At 40.2% G+C, this 17,720-nt stretch overlaps 1 protein-coding gene across 2 annotated transcripts in view; it reads right to left on the bottom strand.

Annotated features, from left to right (window-relative positions):
* Positions 1-17,720, bottom strand: part of SPEF2 (sperm flagellar 2) — a 185,125-nt gene that overhangs the window by 129,837 nt on the left and 37,568 nt on the right. The window contains exons 7-9 of one of the 2 annotated variants that reach the window (XM_082382147.1): positions 17,426-17,677; positions 13,299-13,486; positions 7,954-8,122 (exon numbers count right to left, since the gene is read on the bottom strand). In XM_082382147.1, the coding sequence (XP_082238273.1) occupies positions 7,954-8,122; positions 13,299-13,486; positions 17,426-17,677 (609 nt within the window). The remainder of the gene's footprint in view (positions 1-7,953; positions 8,123-13,298; positions 13,487-17,425; positions 17,678-17,720) is intronic. The other variant, XM_082382148.1, reaches the window with a different exon arrangement.

Below are 17,720 nucleotides of genomic sequence, written 5' to 3'. Positions count from 1 at the left end.
AATTTGTAATTCAGCTGTTAAAATTCCTCACAATTATCCATGGTTCTCAGGAGAAGAAAAAGGATGGTTGGATATCTTGCCTGATGGGGAGTTCAGCTCATGTAACCTGGCAGCCCTACAGGGCTTCTTGACCACTGTGTGGGACCTGTTTGATAGGCAGGCTCCTATCAAAGATTGGCAAGATTGATGGAAAGATGGAGGCTGCCCTCTACTGCCTCTGACAAGGAGGAAGGGAGGACGGGGAGTTAACTGATGTGCAACTCAATCCTGACCTCTTATCCAAGAATTGTCATGGAACGGGCTCTCTATCGGGACCCAGTTCCAAGAAGCCCTCAGAACAACCTGAAAAGATGAGCTGGCCCTGCTGAGTGAGTTTGGCAGCCTTTCCAAGTCACCTGACCTCCAGTCAGGTGAGAGTATGGTCAGCTGCCTGGCCACACCTTTCTGCCAGACACTTTGGCCTTCAGCTTCCAGAGAAGGCAGGGGCATGGTGATGTACAGTTCTCACTGACTTTGGCATGGTAGGTGCATCTGCGGAGAGGAGGCATGCCTCTGCACTAGAGTGCTGAGTGTGGACCACATCTTATCTATGGCCAGGAAGTGCAAGCGTCGCCCATGGTAACGAGGGAAAGGCAGATGTTATCACCACTTCACCTGCTATGCTCAGCTGAAGACTGTTCGGGCTAGAAGCAGCATTGTGAGTAGCCAATGCCTTTCTATAGGTCGATCCCATGGTTAATTCTGGCTCATCAGGAAATCTGAAGAACGGTCCGAGTCCAATAATGGCTTTCATTCAGCAGCTTGCTCACTTCTGTCCCAGCAGTGGCCTTCCCCAGTCTGCCCTGATCTAATACTATGGAAACAGACATATTTAATTCTAGTCTGTCACAAAAGAAGACCCAGGACAACAGACTCCATCTACCTTGTGGTTATTTTTGGAGAGAAATTAAAATTGGCCATGGTCAGTTAGCTAGAATGTGACAAAGATCACTGTCAAAGCCTACAGGCCCACACGTGAGGGAGCCTGGCACCTCCCTATGCAATCCAATAACTTTAGCTTCTAACAAGTCCAGAAGTTCAGAAAGCTCAGCAGTTGTGAGCAATGGCAGGCTTCTTCTTCCAAAACTCTGAGCTACTGATTACTTGTAAGTCAGGCAGCTAGAATCACTGGGCTGATACTTTGTCTTACAGGCTTGATTACCAGGGGTAACTGAGACTAAGCCACTCTGAGAGATCCTCTGTCCTGAAAACTTACATTTCAGTGCTGCTGTAATTAAAGGACAAATCAGATGCAAACAGTGGGCAGGGGCTTCTGCTTATCACTCTGATTTGACACGTGCAAAGTGACCCACTGAGATCGTGTGGAAGAGTAGCTTACTAGCCCCCAAATGACAGGCTCCTACTCCTGGTTCCATTCTCTGTCCTGGAAAACCACATGGCCCTCCAAGGCATTGATCATGGCACACTGGGAGCTGCAGCAGCTGTGCAGCTAGCCCAGTGCTTTTCAAAGCAGAATTGCCTGGGTCTAAAACAAATTAAGGCTAAGGCTACTGCATTTCTCCTGATGCCCTAGTGCCCTTGGGACAGCATCACACTGGACTTTATATCATATCTCTCCTTGTGCCATAAACAATTCTGGTGGTAGTGGCCATCCTTATGAAAACAGTAGTCTCATTCCTTAGATGCTCAAACTACGCTCTGTTCATCATCAGGGAGGTGGTAGTCTTCCTCAAGATCACTTTTTTACTAATTTCTGTGGTCTTGCGGACTACAGAAAGAACTTTTCCAGAGACCTCTACATCCAAATTCACCTATCTGTTGCCACTGACCAGCCAAGGACAGTCAGATAGGCTTGGTTAAAATTTCTTAAATGTCACAAAGCATGGAGACACTATGAGTTGGTCTAACTATCTTGTCACTGCAAAATTCACACAATTTTTCCACACAGAATACCCTCTCTCATAATAATGACCACTGTCACTCTCTCTATTTTCTTTGTTTCACTGCTAAGGTTGATACCTCAAAGAGGTGTAGAGCACCCCAAAACAGCTTAGAAATGGCATTGACCAATATATGAAAGACTACTCCAGGACCAATGTACTAAAGAATACGGCTGACAGACTCTGGGTACTGGACAGGAGTGGTAGGGTACGGGGTCTTCTGGATGGGAGTTTCTCTGGTTCTCAGTCCAACACATCTGCCCAACACCAAAATTCAAAGACTTTCTTGGATCCATTCAAGTTTCTTGTGGTTACCAACCCCAATGTATTCTTGCCATATTTATCTGCCAAGACATAGCTTTAGTGTTCAGATCCCCAGAGCTAACTCTAAAATACTAGATGGGAAGTCTGAGCAATTGATTGAAAAGAAGCTGGACTTGAGGCATAGAAGCTGGCTTCCACAGTTGTCCAAGTAGGTAAAGGATGAACCAGAAAATCAGTGACAGGAAACCCAGGGAAGACTTGACCACTCTCTGTCTTGACTGGTCCCAGATGAGAGGAAGCCTGGGAGAGAATTAGATTCTCCCTAGTCTATGTGATCTAGAGCAAACAAAAATGAGTGGTGAACGTTTACTCTAGTCTCATTCATATCAGTCACCCAGGGATCTTCTCGTTGGCTATGTCCTTCTCACTCCTCTTTCCATTCCACTTCTATCTGGGTGCCAGTTCTTTAACTCTGCAAACCATTTCTCAATTCTGGTCTAACGCCTTGAACCTGACACCTTAATTCAACCATTCCTACCATGGTTTTCTAATGAACTCAGCTTGTCTTCAGTTCTAGTAATTTGAAGCCAAATACCCTTCCCATGACCCAGGCTTCCCTTGTATTACACAAGACACATACCCGATAGACACAGCCCCAGACCTCTGCCAAGCCTACTCCAGCCATCTGAAGTCCTTGGCCCACACCAGTTAGAAGACACCCTTGGGCCTAGGGCAACTATAGCTCCCTTTGAAGACTAATATAGTGACATTTTGTTTTGTGAGTTAGTATCACTATGCTTGATATCCATTAATCAGTATTGTAGGGCATAATGGTGATTCCACCAAGACACAGACACACAATGAGGTCTAACCTGAGAAAGCCTTACCGTTAGAGGAGAAATTTAGTGAGAGCCTGAGTCAAAATGTAAGCAAAGGGAGAGGAAAATTACAGCAATGAATACATAGGATGAACCTGGGAACATTCCTTTCAGTACCAAACTTCTTTCTTAGCTCCTATTTTGGAGGCTGATAATGGTTTTGTTACCTATCTTGAAAAATGTTTGTATTTTAGCAGATGCATCTGACGTCTCCATCCATGTCTTTAGCCCACATAATAATGTGGACCATCAGGTACAACGGCAGGCAGGAGTTCTAAAGCAGAATGACCTGACGGAAAATCTCAACTCCCTTCATGTAAGCAAGTGCTTACTCTACCTACTTAACAGTCACATATATTCCTGCATATCTGAAAATAAAAGATATAACCATCATAAATTCACAGTCAAAAAGTAAGTCATTAAGACTTCTTAGCAGGGCACAAAAGAGGCCATGAAAAAAAATTTCATTTGAAATTAGGGGTTCCTTGCTTGACTAGTAAGTTTGCACTTTGCGACATTTTATAAGTGTCCTGAATAAGCACATATGTCATAGACTGAATTGTGTCTCTCCAGAATTCATTTATTGAGGCCCTAACCCTCACTGTGATGGTATTTGGAGGTGGGGTCTTTGGGAGGTAGTTAGGTTTAGATGAGGTTATGAGGGTGGAGGCCCCATGACAGGATTAGTGTCCTTTTAAGAAGAAGAAGAGAGATCAAAGTTCTCTTTCTTTCTCCTCTATGTGAGGACATGACAGGAAGGTGGCCGTTTGCAATTCAGGAAGAGAGTCCTCACTGGGGAACCAAATCAGCTGGGACCTTGATCTTGGATTTCCTAGAACTGTGAGAAATAAATTCCTATTGTTGAAGCCACCCAGTCTACAGTATTTTCTTATGGCAGCTTGAGCTAATACAATGGGTATCTTTAAACACACACACACACACCAAAAACAACAATGATAACAGCCACAAAAAAAATAAGATAATCTATTCACATGACGTTAAGACTCATCTACTAAAATCTATCACTGTGCTTGGGTCAGTTATCCAGTGACATCGCTTGAGTGGTACAGGCTTCAAACTGATATTCTGCCCACAGGGAACTGATTAAATACTAAACTATGAAAATTTGGGTCATTCACTGGGAAGCCAGGGAGCAAGGCAAGAGCTAGGCTGGAGAGTCCACTGTCAGATGTCAAATCTAAAAAGCCACTGGATCAACGCCAAAGGCTGGGATTGGAGAGTAAGAAGAAGATAGTATCTGGATAGTGCCTTTAGGTCAAACAAGTCAGATGAGACTTACATAGGAAGACAAACTACCCAATGGTGCATTTAGTCCCACATTCCTATTCCCCAGTGGAAAAAGACCTCGTGATAATAAATGTCATTCTATAAGTAAATTTGGGGATGGGTAGGTATACATCTGCTGTAGTGACAAGAGTATGAATGTTAAACCATAACCTATACAATTACATCTTAAAGTCTAGTTAATCATAAGCCAAATCATAAGCCAAAAGTGCGGCTGATAAAAACGTGCATTTCAACACACACTGTAGGGTTAGCCCAACAACCACAGCAAACTCACGTGATCATTAACTTCAGTAGTAATTTTCATTAAAAACAAAAATAACAGCAATTAAAAACTATGACCAGCTTCAGACAACACGAACGATGTACTGGACACAAAACATCCTTCCTCCAAATTGTAGGAATTCCAACTACAACTTGTTCGTGAGCATGCGCAGTAGAGCCCTGCAAATTGCCAAGTGCTTCGTGGCATGGACTTCTTAGAAAAATCTGCATCAGCAGGAAACCGTGGCCATGAGCTAATTTTAGTTTATGAACACCCCATTTTAATAACTCAAATTCATTCAGTAGATAACTGCTAATAAGCAACTTATGTTAAAATAAAATGCTATGGAATTGTGAGTCATTTGCCAGGAAGAATCATGGAAAGGATTTGCATTTGGGGGAGTCTGGGGTTTACCAGGAGGAGTCCACTGCATAACTGAGAACCAGTGGCTGCTATGTGAGGGGTATGCTGTTAGCTGAACTGGAGCAGCTGGGCTCCTGGCTTAGCCTGCTGCCGGCGGTCCATAGCATTTTGGGGCTCCTCCCCACTCTCTATTGAACAACTCCTTGTTATCCTATGGCGGTTGGCTGGGAATCCCAGTAGGGTTTGGCTGCTCCATGATGCTGCTTCTGCCTCCTTCTTAGAAGAGATAAATGATAGTTTTGGCCACACCATTCCTGGGCTACAGCTCTCTCACATGTAGCCAGTCTATAAAGAGAGTATGATGATTGGGAAATAACATCAAGTTTTGGGCAGCTATATATGACATGGACATGAGCAAAATTTTGTTTTTATGCCAGTTTCTAGGTGGGATATTTAAAAATTTTAAACATGATAGCTTACTCTAACAGAGCTTTAAAAGTATGATCTCAAAACCAGGAAGCATCAGTTCTACACTGATGATGGGTATAGGCATTAATAAAATATGCTAAGAATGTAAACTTTTTGAAGATCAATTTCTAAGCTATGTGATTGACGGATTAAAAATCCTAAGTAAAGTTAGCACTTTGCTAAAACTGTTCCATGTTTATTAAGCCAGATGTGTTGATCCTCTGCCTGTTGTGAAAGACTATTTAAGCCAGATAATGTATTTTCCAAGTTGAAACATTTATTTTTTACTTAAATGCAAAACATTTAACAAGTATCTGAAGAGACAAAAGCTCTAATAATTGGGAATGATAATAGGATAGTTTACAGTATATGCTAACACCTGTATGTGGTATATTTTTCATCATGTAGTCAAAATGAACACAGCATATAAACACATATCAGAAATCCTAAGGTAATATTCACTTCTAGGACAACAGCAAAGGCCATAAACAAAATAAACTGCATTACCAGACGTCCACGTACTCCTAAAAAATGTTTATAATTTCTTGCAAAAGAAACGTACTGGCTGCTTCAGGATGTGGGTGAGACAAGCATGTTCCTGTGGTAACAATTTCCCAAACAAGAAAATAGTTAAAAAGACAAATCTTTGCTAAGCTGCAGGCTACCAGGTCTCCTGATTTATGAAAGCAACAAGATAGAGCTGGTTAAGAAATAACTCAGAAATAAATGTTTCATGAATCAGCAAAATCTGTCAAGTAAAATGACTTTTGAATTTACAATGGAAAGAAATACCTTCACATAGTTTGACACTGTCAAAGCATTTTATTATGTAGTGTTGAACTTTAGGTTGACATACTAGATCTAGAATATTCTACGACCATGCAAAATAAATATGCACATATATCCTGTAAGGTTCTGGCCAATCCTTAATAAATAATAATTATTTTAGTGATCCAAATATAGATTCATCCAATTAAAATATGGTGTACGTTTAGTTTCTCATTATCTCATTTTCTTTCCTTCTTTTTAAAATAAGCTTGTCTTCTTCAATAGTTGCATATTAGTGCTATTTTACACTTTGCCCTGTTCATTGTCATTTTTTCATTTTATTCGTGAATCCTTTCAACAAACATTGAGTATTTGCTAAATACCAGCAGATGATTGGGTCGAATCATCTTTTCTTTTATTTTTTTAAAATGTATTTATTTATTTTTGGCTGCATTGGGTCTTCATTGCTGCGCGTGGGTTTTCTCTAGTTGCAGTGAGTGGGGGCTACTCTTCATTGCGGTGCGTGGGCTTCTCATTGTGGTGGCTTCTCTTGTTGCGGAGCACGGGCTCTAGGCGCGTGGGCTTCAATAGTTGTGGCACGCGGGCTCAGTAGTTGTGGCTTGCGGACTCTAGAGCACAGGCTCAGTAGTTGTGGCGCATGGGCTTGGTTGCTCCATGGCATGTGGGATCTTCCCAGACCAGGGCTCGAACCCGTGTCCCCTGCATTGGCAGGCAGATTCTTAACCACTGCACCGCCAGGGAAGTCCCATCTTTTGTTTTTTTCATGTTGAATTTACTACTCTTCTGAAACTCATTCAATAATATTTCTAATAATTAAAAGCCTCATTCTTCACCCCATTGCTGATGATCTACCCAGAACTTCTATCCCATAGCCATTCATTTCACATCTTTCCCACTAAAAGTGAGATGAAGTGGGGTAGGGAGGGCAGGGTGGTGAGGAAAGAAACTGGTACATATTATTTGCATCCAACACTCAGTGCACTTGGTTAAATGTTTAACACATATTATCTTAAATAAGTTTCACAACAACAAAATAAGGTAGTCATATTATTATCCCCATTTCATATATCATGAAACCGAGACTCTTAGCACTTAAGGGACTGGCCACCTAAGGTCTCACAGTTAGCAGTTGGCAGTGCCAATAATGGGACCTTGGCCTGTTTACCCCAAAGGTTTTTCAGCAGCTCTTCTAAGAAGCACAGTTGGTACCCCATTCCTTTTAAAAACTCATTGAATAAAATTTTGTTTGCATCTATGCTACTTGGAAAACTCAGACCTCCTCTTCTTCCATTTTCCTCCAAAAACAATATGCTATTTAGATAAATTACCAGAAAAATACATTTAACCAGGGGTTTTGAAGCAAAGGTAGACAGCTCACACAAAGAAAATTGCTAATGAACAATTAAAAACTTTAAAATTCTGAAATCTACCTATTGTATTATGTGTAATTTTTTTTCAGACCACCCTCTAGTATTATTGGAAGTAACAGATAATAGATTATGAGTAGGTTAGGTATTTAAAAGTTAGTACTATAAATACAAATTAAACCAAGGGAAAATGCAAACATAAAATGCCCAGTTTTATTAGTAGAGATGAAAAGAAATAATATCACAAAATTAATGCTAAAGCAACACTATTTATTATGTTGCATTCTCTTTAATTATTCCACATCAGTAGGTACCTTATATTCTTCATAATCATTGTTATCTAGCAAGTCCCTTTTCTCCAGTTCTATAAGCTGTTCTGCAGAGAGCTTAGCTGGCAGATGCTTAAGAGACGCTTGTTCATACATGGGCTTTCCATTAAAAAACAGTTCCTTCCAATCATGCATCAACTTATATGGAATCAGGCTACAGCAAAAAAGAAAAAAGAAAAAGGTCAAGAGGAATCAATGGTTAGTTAAATACACATCTTAAATCTTAGTCTTTCTATTACCATGTTCATTCACCAAGATCTGCTATTTGAGGCCAGAGGTTCCTCTTACTATGACATTTCTAATAGCCAGTAAAATGGCTGAAACTTAGTAGGTTTGAATGAATAAATGTTACCTAAAGCCATTGGTTCTTCAAATTTTCTTTGATTGTGCACTGAAAGCACAATATATCTAAAAATACGACTATCACAAAACTTAGGTTCTTTGATTTCCGGCTGTGATACTAAATGGCTGTGCAAGCTTTGGAAATCAGTTAAATGCTCTGATATCAGTGTCCTCCTATGCAAAATGAACAGACTGAATACTTTCCAAGGCCTCTTTAAGATGCAGTTGGTTTACATATTTTCAAATAATTTGTAACAGAAAAAAAATCTAATGTTATGGTAGTCTTATTGTCATTGCACGTTTGGTAACCTGTGCAATTATTTTTCAGTACTTTTTCTATTTAAGTCAGATGAATGACTTGGTAATCAGGAAAGAGCGATGGGAAAGTAGTTCCAAGAGGAACAAAATGTGCGAAGGAAGGAAAGAGCCTGACATGATTCAGATGCGTTTCTCTAAAAATAGTGGGACTAAAGCTTGAAGTTGCAACTTAAAAAGTTGTATTTCATTCTGATACATGCTACAACATGGATAAACCTTGAAGACATTATACTAAATGAAATAAGCCAGACACAAAAGGACAAATATTGCATGATTCCACTTACATGAGGACCCTAAAACAGACAAATTCATAGAGACAGAAAGTAGAACAGAGGTTAGCAGGGCTGGAGGGAAGGGGAATGGGGAGTTATTACTGTATTTAATGGGTACAGCACTTCAGTTTGGGATGATGAAAAAGTTCTGGAGGTGGATGGTGGGATGGTTGCACAGCAGTGTGACTGTACCTAATGCCAGTGAGCTCATAAATGGTTGAAAAGCACTTAAAAACGGTTAAAATGCTAAATTTTATGTTAGGTATGTTTCTCCACAATAATAAAGTAGTATTTCAATTAAATGTGAACTTCAAATATAATCATTGTTCTCCATTAATGAAATATTTATATTTGTTAAAGATTATAGAGATATGAAGTTTAGAAATTAATAGCTTAGACATAGAAAAATTCTTTTTTTAAAAATAAAGCCCTATTTGGTTTTTTCTGGGTTTTTTAATTTATTTGTTTATTTGTTTATTTTTGGCTGCGTTGGGTCTGGGTCCTCGTTGCTTCACATGGGCTTTCTCTAGTTGCCGTGAGCGGGGGCTACTCTTCGTTGTGGTGCGTGGGCTTCTCACTATAGCATTTTCTCTTGTTGCGGAGCAAGGGCTCTAGAGCGCAGGCTCAGTAGTTGTGCCGCACGGGCTTAGTTGCTCCGCAGCATGTGGGATCTTCCCGGACCAGGTTTCGAACCCGTATGCCCTGCACTGGCAGTCAGATTCTTAACCACTGCACCACCAGGGAAGGCCCACATAGAAAAATTCTAACATCAGAATTATTGAAATGGCATTGGCTCCTCTGGTGAAGTAAATGATTAACAACTTATATATTGTCCAAAACTTCATGTTGCAATTACTGAATTAATATTCTATTATCTGAATATCAATTATTTTATTAAGGAGCAGTCTTAACAAAAGTCAGTTCATGTAAGTAGGCTGATACCAAGAATATCCCTGTGCTTAAGAAAGAAATATATATTGATAACATCTTATTTAGGGAAGTACATAGAATAATGTGAGTTTATCTCGATTGTTAGTAGTGTAGACTAAAAAGATCTTAACATATACGTGTAATCATTGTATTCAGCTGCAAGTAAAAGACACTTACAATTTCAAAGTAAAAGACCCCTTCAAAGTTTATGGTATCAATACCTCTGCAACTTTAAAATTTTTTGTATTTTTTCATTAAAATAAAAATGGTTTCATATAACCAATATATTCTCAATATTAATTTTCACGAAGCAGGATTTATAGAGTAATAAAAGGCAGACTATATATGAGTCTGTGAAATATTATATTAGTTAAACTCAATACACACAGGAGGTCCTCAACTTACTAATAAGTTGTGCTCTGTAAGGGGATTTTTAGGTCACCTATTTGACATAGAAATAATACTTCTAGGACAGCTGGTTACCATCTGATTCCTTTCATGCTGGTCCCCAGCCAGCGCTACTGCGACTATCTCCACGACCTCTCCCAACAGAAGCATTCACGGAACTGGGATTTGAGGAATCTTTTTCCCACAGTCTTCTTTCCAGGCTCTCCCAGGCTGGTGTCATGGTGATCTCTGGCATTCTCTGACTGGCAGCTGCATGACCCTCTGCCATCGTTGTCACATGGTGTCCTCCCTGTGTGTCTCCTCTCTACTTCTTATAAGGACACCAGTCATATTTAATTAAGGTCCCATCCTACACGAGTATGACCTTATCTTAACTAATCTATCAGTAATGACTATTTCCAAATAAGGTTACACTCTGAGGTATGGGGGATTAGAACTTTAACATATCTTTCTGGGGGGACACGATTCAACCCATATATAAGCATCTATATATTGCCTTTTAGACACTTAAAATTTCAAAGTATTAATAAAAGCTCCCTTAAAAGTTTATGATACCAATACCTCTAGAACTTTAATTTTGTATACTCAGTTTTTACATTCAGTTTGAGCTCTTCCTGGTTCTTGGTATGATGCATGAGTTGTTATTGAAGTCTGCACATTTGCGAATTATGTTGCAAGACTCTGAATCTTGCATGAACCTTCTGTTCTAGCTGTTTTTTTCTGACGTTGCTCAGGCAAGGGAAAGAGAAGGGGCCATCGTGTTACTGGCAGGTGTGGACAGAAGTCCTCACGTGGCCTTCCTCACAACCTGAGGGGAGGGCATCCTTGTTACTGTAGGAGAAGGTAGCAGTTCTGGCCCTCCACATGGTCTCCACTGCAGTGCGGGTGGCCTTGTGACCACTGGGCGATGGTGAAAATCCTGACCCTCCCTAGGCTCCTCTAACACCGCCCCAGTAGGGAGGGGAGGAGTGGCCAGTACTGCCAGGTGGGGGTGGAAGTCCATGCTTCCTACTTGGCCTCTGGGACACCACCCTCGTGGTGTCCCAGAGGTCCCTCGTTACAGCCTTGTGAGGGTGGAAGACAGGCTTTCTACTTGGCCTTTGCTGGCACGGGTGGGAATGGGGCTACATTTTTTTGTGTGTGTGTGGTATTTGGGGAAGAGTGGTTATTGTCTAAAAGTTTTCCATCTTGCTAGGTTGCTCCTTAACTGGTTCTTTGACTAGAAACAGCAGGCTTCTGTTGGGGCTATTTTTGTCTACACCATTGGCATGTCTGTTGCCAGAATATTCAGTTCCAATCTGGGATGTGTGAGGACAAGAAGAACCCAGGAAGCTCACCACTGTGTCCTGAGGTCCCCAGCCAGTCTCACTTCTTCTGTCCATCTTCAGAGTCTTCTTGTTTGTTTCACACACAATGTTCAGGGCTTTTCATTGTACTTAGTGGGAAGAATAGGGAAAAACGCACTCTACTCCATTTTCCCAGAGCAGAATGGGATTTGCATTTATGTTTTAATTTGGAATTATGAGCCTTTATTTGTTTAGGGAAATCAATCTGTACTTTTTTCCCCTCTGAATTATCTTGTGTCATGTTTTTATATTTAAATCCACTATATTTATCTTCTGTAATTTAATCTATTTTTTTACCATTATAATGCATTGTATCACCTTACCTTTTTAACCCTTTTATAGATTACCTTCCTCACAATTTTATTCTTATGATTTCTGAACTTTTGAATTTATATTAATCTGAAAAGTATTTTTAAACATTTACTCTTGAATTCATTTCAATTTTTAGTCTTATTTATTTTCTTTTCTCAATCTTGTACCCTTATAGTTTTATCTTCAAACTGTCCTCATCATTATGTTATTTCATTTAGTAGTTTTTATATGGCAGTGCATCAGAAATATAGCTCTTGGGGTGAGAGCTGTGGAGAAAGCTCCTATCAAGTCCAGGGGTGATGGGATGGTTTACCCATCTTCTACCTGACCCTAAATATCGTGTGGCTTTCATTCTTTTCACTGTGGGTTCTCAAGAAGATCTCAGTCTGGGTAATATTAGAGGTCAAAACTTTAAGTGGAGCGACTTATCCTTGTCCTTGTGGAGGTGCTTTCACTGAGATCTGTTGTGATGTCATTCCCCTTCAGCTTCCAGGAAAGGACATCACAAGAGATAGGTCTCTGAAGCCAGATGCCAGAATGCTGAGGTCATTCTCCACCAGACCTACTACACTACTCATTATACCTTAGGTGGGGCCACATGAGAAAATCATTGTTCTAAACTGAGGACCAAGAAAAGTTTTGTATTTTGTAAAGAACTAGAATGGAAAACAGAAATCATAGGACAAACTGTGTTGCCCTTTTTGCTTTGGCCACCTGGAAGCTCAGATAAAATTTGCAGCTCAGTTGCAGTATCTGGCAAATCTACTGGTACCAGTATAACTGTGTTTTCATGTATTCCTTGTTTTTAACTTTCTACTTTATTTGAATTTTCTTCTTCTTCTTTTTTTTTTGGTCGCACCATGCAGCTTGTGGGATCTCAGTTCCCCAGTCAGGGATTGAACCCAGGCCACGGCAGTGAAAGCCTGGAACCCTAACCACTAGGCCACAAGGGAACTCCCATCCTTTGTTCTTATTTTGGCATATTCTTAATCTTTTTTGTATTGTTAAATGTTTCCTTTCAAATAGGTTGACTCCTTTTAGAAAGAAGGTGCAATGAAAATCGATTTAATGATTAGTAAAATAATCTTTAAGTAATTCCTGTCTTCTAGGAAGTTCCTAGTGTTTCAAATAAATGATCATAGCTGTCTTTGTAAATTATAGAGAAGTTAGACACAAAGTTTAAATGTTAAAAGACATAAATACACCTTATATCAGGCTAGTCATTGGGTGAATTAAGTCTGTAATCAAGGTATCCTGGACCCCACGTCTTAGTCTTCATTTCACAAAACATTGTTATCTCTCTTTACTTATCAACTTAGTGCTTACATCACAATCTTACCCTTTTCTCATTTGCTGTGGTGTCTCTATTGTATTAACTATTGTAATAAAAAACAACACTTACTTATTTGTCAACATTCGATATTCCGCCACTTTAGTGGACAAATCAAGGATTTGATCCAAAATTTCTGCACATATTGAATAATGCTTTTTGTAATGAGCTTGAATCCTTTCCACGGCAATCTGCTCATGAATTTCCTTAACTCTGAGGGCTTGTTCTTCAAAATCAATCTTGGCTTGTCTGGCCAAAGCCTAAGAAGCAAAGACATATTTTTAAGTCACTGTAACTGGGCAATGATTCAAGTAGAAATAATGTCATCATTTCAACAGCCAAAAAAAAATCTCTAAATAGAATGAAACTTCCTTTTATATCAGGAAAAAATAAATCATGAGAGAGCACTTTCTCCTTAATACATTAAGTACTTAGTGTGATGGCAAAGACAATATCAGAAATATCCCACCCTTAGCTTATGTTATCAGCAAAACCCAGTACAGAGAAAAGTGTGCTATGTGGATTAATGATAAACTGGATCTGAAGTGTTTAAAAAGAAGTCCTGAGTTCATGGACTGCAGATAGAGTTGGGGATCACAGAGAAACAGGCAAGCATAGCTGGCTCCTTTGTACCCATCTCAGGAGCCTTAACCTGACACATCTGCTCTGGCCAATGCCCTATGTCTTTTAGTGGGAGATTTCTAGGATACTGATTTATACTTAGAAAATATTTTGGAAATTCCCTGATTATACTGGCTTGAGAATGTAACACATTTGCCAACAAATGTTAAATGTGTTTAGACAACAAAACCTTCTGCTGTTACAGCCTTAATAAATAGATAAAATTCATTCATAGAGACATGTATTTCTGCAGAAAGTAAGAAAATACTTAAATAGTTTGGCATTACCCTCTGTCTGCTTTGCACTATTATTTTGTTTAGGGAACCCACTCTTCACACTAAGTACAAAGGTCAAACTTGGCATGACCAAATGTTGCTTTTCAAACAGTTATACCAACTCCTTGAGAAATTCTATCCTGTGCTAACGTGCTCCAGAAACAAGAGCTGCCTCCTGAAACTTAACCCAACAAGTGTACGATGGCGGTAAACATGGGTCTGGCGGAGCTGTGCTCGAATTCAAGCCTCAGCTTGTACAGGTGTCAAGTATTAGCTGCGGGATCTTGGCCAAATCGGAGCTTCCCTATGTCTCCACTTCCTCTCTGTGAAGCGGGGATGGTCAAAGACTTGGCATGAACAGAAATTAACTGTCAGAGCAAATACCTATGATACTATTCACAAGTAACTAAATGCGTGACAATGGGCTGCTACTGTCCACTGAACCAAATGGAAGCTTCGTTTGGTTTGTTATTGTTGTTTTATTTTGTTAGTTTGCTTTATTTTTGTTGGGAAAGAAGTTGGTCTGGGTGACCTCTGAGGTCGATTCTGTACATTTGGCACGTTCAGGAATGACACCAGAATTTGTTATTGTTGTATTGTTTTGTAGGTCCTGTTTTCACGGGGAAAGCATCCAGTTTAAGTACAGAGCCCTGTGGCATGCTTCATGAAGTGTGAAGAGTTCAGAGGGAAGAGGAATCTGAGAGAGTAGGAGCAGCCAGATGAGAAATTACGAAGCGAGCCAGCGAAATGGGTTGTGAGGCTGGTTTACTACTGAGTGCCTGGAAAGCATGTGGAAATATTTAAGATGCCACGGAACCAAAACCTTGACGGGAGCCCAGGAACACCCCCTGCAGGAATGGAGCGGCTTTCTCCCAGTGTTCTCTCCCTCCCTCCCTGCTCCCTCTCTCCTTCCAGGCCTTTCTTCCTTCTTTTTAGCCATGGAGTCTGCTATTTCTACCCTCTCCCCATCCCCCATGCTAAACCCACCACAATTTCCAGTCCCATCACAGCAAAGTGGCTTGTAGCCCTAAATAAAGAAAGAAGGAAAAGGAAAAAGAAGTGCGTGGGAGCTAGTAACTCTCAGCGGTGATGAGCCTGGACTTTAGCCTCTGAGAACCGCTGTGCTAGGGCCACACCACCAAGCTGTGCTAGGGCCACACCACCAAGCTGTGCAACTTTGAGCTCTCTAAGTTCCAGCTTCCTGACGGATGAAATGTACACAAGAACGGTATCCACTGCCAAATGGTGCTGTGAGAATTATAATGCGTATAATGAACGTAGCTCAATGCTGGACTCAGAGTGAATGCTCACAAGTGTTAACTGCTATTGCAATGAATTACTGTGAATAATAGCAGGTGGCACTGAAATTTGAAAGCGGCAACCGTTTTAATTAATATAGAATAGATGCCCATTTGCCTTCAAAAGAGAGATCAGCAGATTTAACCTAAAAACCAAACCAAACAAACAAAAACTCCTGATGGTGAAAAACATGAAGTTCTCTTTCCCTTTCTCCCTCTCCTCTTCCCTCCTTACATAGGAATCAGCCTAAGTACTTAGGAACCACTCCTTCTGGAGGATGTGATGCATTCAAACTGTGAAATCAGGCCATCTCAGAGGGAGGGGTGCCTGGTAAGCAGATACCTCAGCTTTGGGAAAAGGTAATTGTGTAATGTTTTTTCAGGGGCTTCAGAGCCTCACCATTCTGGCCTCTGAGGCTCTAGCAGACCGAGTGTCCCGATCCTCTGAAGTGAGTCCAAGCCCAGGTAAGGAAAGAACAGGTCCTGCTTCTCATCACAGTGAGACCAGTCCTGCTCTGAGACCGGTGCTTTACTATTTTGCACTGAATTAACTGGGCTTGTGAAGCAAACAGGCACTTATTTCTAATGTAAGCAAATGCCACTCAATCCATTCAAGTTTACTCTTGTCAAAAAAGAGAGATGAAACAATTATCCAGATAATTCGGCTATTAAAGACACTTGAGAGCATGCAGGTCAAATTCATGGGGTACGGCTCCCCGCTCTACTCCTGACGTTTTGGCTATGTCTGTTCTACAAAGGCAAAAGCACCATTTTCCTGACTCTGGAGAATACTGTACTTTCCAAATGACATTTCTCAAAATTGCATACTTTTGGCAAAAAAATGTGTTTCACTTTCATGGAATATCACAGTGGAAACCATGATGCTGATAAATAAAGCATTGCCTTCCTATTTTCTGTAAGGTTTTCTCTTCTGCTCAGCCTGGGTTTACGAATATTTTATGGCAGTAAAAACAGGCTATCTAAAATGCCACTCACATGAGCTTTATATTTCTTCAATCAAATCTGGCTTAACAGACTGAATAAATCTGAAACCACCCCAAGAGGAAAAAGACAAGAAGTGATTCATATAAAATCCCCTGATAAAATAAATCTATTTTGGTTATTAGAACTGTACATACAAAGATAAGGAAAATGTTAATATCTCAAATAACTAAAAGATTAGATAATTTGATTTTCAGAGTTATAAAGGGCCTAGACACAATGATACCATGGTGACCAAGAGCACACCTGGCACCCAAATCTTGGCTTCTGTAACCATTCTCAACTACAATGAACCAGGGTACCCTAGAAAAATGGCTTGTTCTAGTTCTGAGGAAGGAATAGTACAGTATGGGCCTGGGAAATCTTGTTTTACCAGAAAGCAAGGAATTGCTTATTAAAGACTAATGGTGTCCTATAAAAAGGAGGCAGCTTGAAAGTGCTCTCACTGCCTGAAAATAGTATTCACTTAGAATAATGAACACCAATAACACTCCAGTGAACTTAGTGGACTTTAAGGAAAAAGAAAGTCCTTTATGCATCTAGAAAACAAGAGTAATGACTCAAGGAAACAAAATTTAGATTATTATTCATTTTTTTTTGACAGCACACTTTATACCTGGAGAAAATGGAATAATGTATTTAAGATATTCAAGGAAAGAAAATGTGAACTAAGGATTTTATATACAGCAAAACTGACGAGTATAAAAGGCACATACTGTTATCAATATGCAAGCGCTCAGGGAATATTGTTCCCATGAGCTGTTCTTGAGGAATCTACTGGAGAGCTGCAGACAACAGAAATGACCAGAGAGATGTGGACATAAGGACTGAGGGTGAGCATTAAATATTTGTAGAATCAAGACTAAAGGGAGAGAGTATAGTATGTAGATGCCATGTGTGCCGTCAGTGCAGTTGTACAAAGATAAAAATGGGGAGATAATAGAGAGATCATACAAAAAATTAACTCATTAAATGATTGGCATCTAAACGCAGCCTTGTTTACCTTGACTTGGTAGGAAGGATCAAAAGTAACCTTAGGAGGGTTTTTAAGGGATATATTGTTTACCGCTTCTCGATCGAGAGCATCCTGGAAGTCTTTAAGCCGTCTTTCCTCATATTGTTTTTCTCTGAAAATTCTGTTTTGCCGTAAAACTTCCTTTTCGTGCCGAACGTGCATGAGCTGCACGGCGATCCTGCGCTCCTGCTGGGACTGTCGCATCAGCCGGTTGATGAGCTGCTCCTCCCGATAAGCCTCCTGGAAACACCATTGCGAGAGCCAATCATTTGTCAAGGTGATG

The sequence above is a fragment of the Balaenoptera borealis genome (genome assembly GCF_965194805.1).
Source record: "Balaenoptera borealis genome assembly, chromosome: 2".
NCBI classification, from domain to species: Eukaryota; Metazoa; Chordata; class Mammalia; order Artiodactyla; family Balaenopteridae; genus Balaenoptera; species Balaenoptera borealis.
Note: the sequence above shows the minus strand (reverse complement) of the source record. Positions and strands in the feature narration are given on the sequence as shown.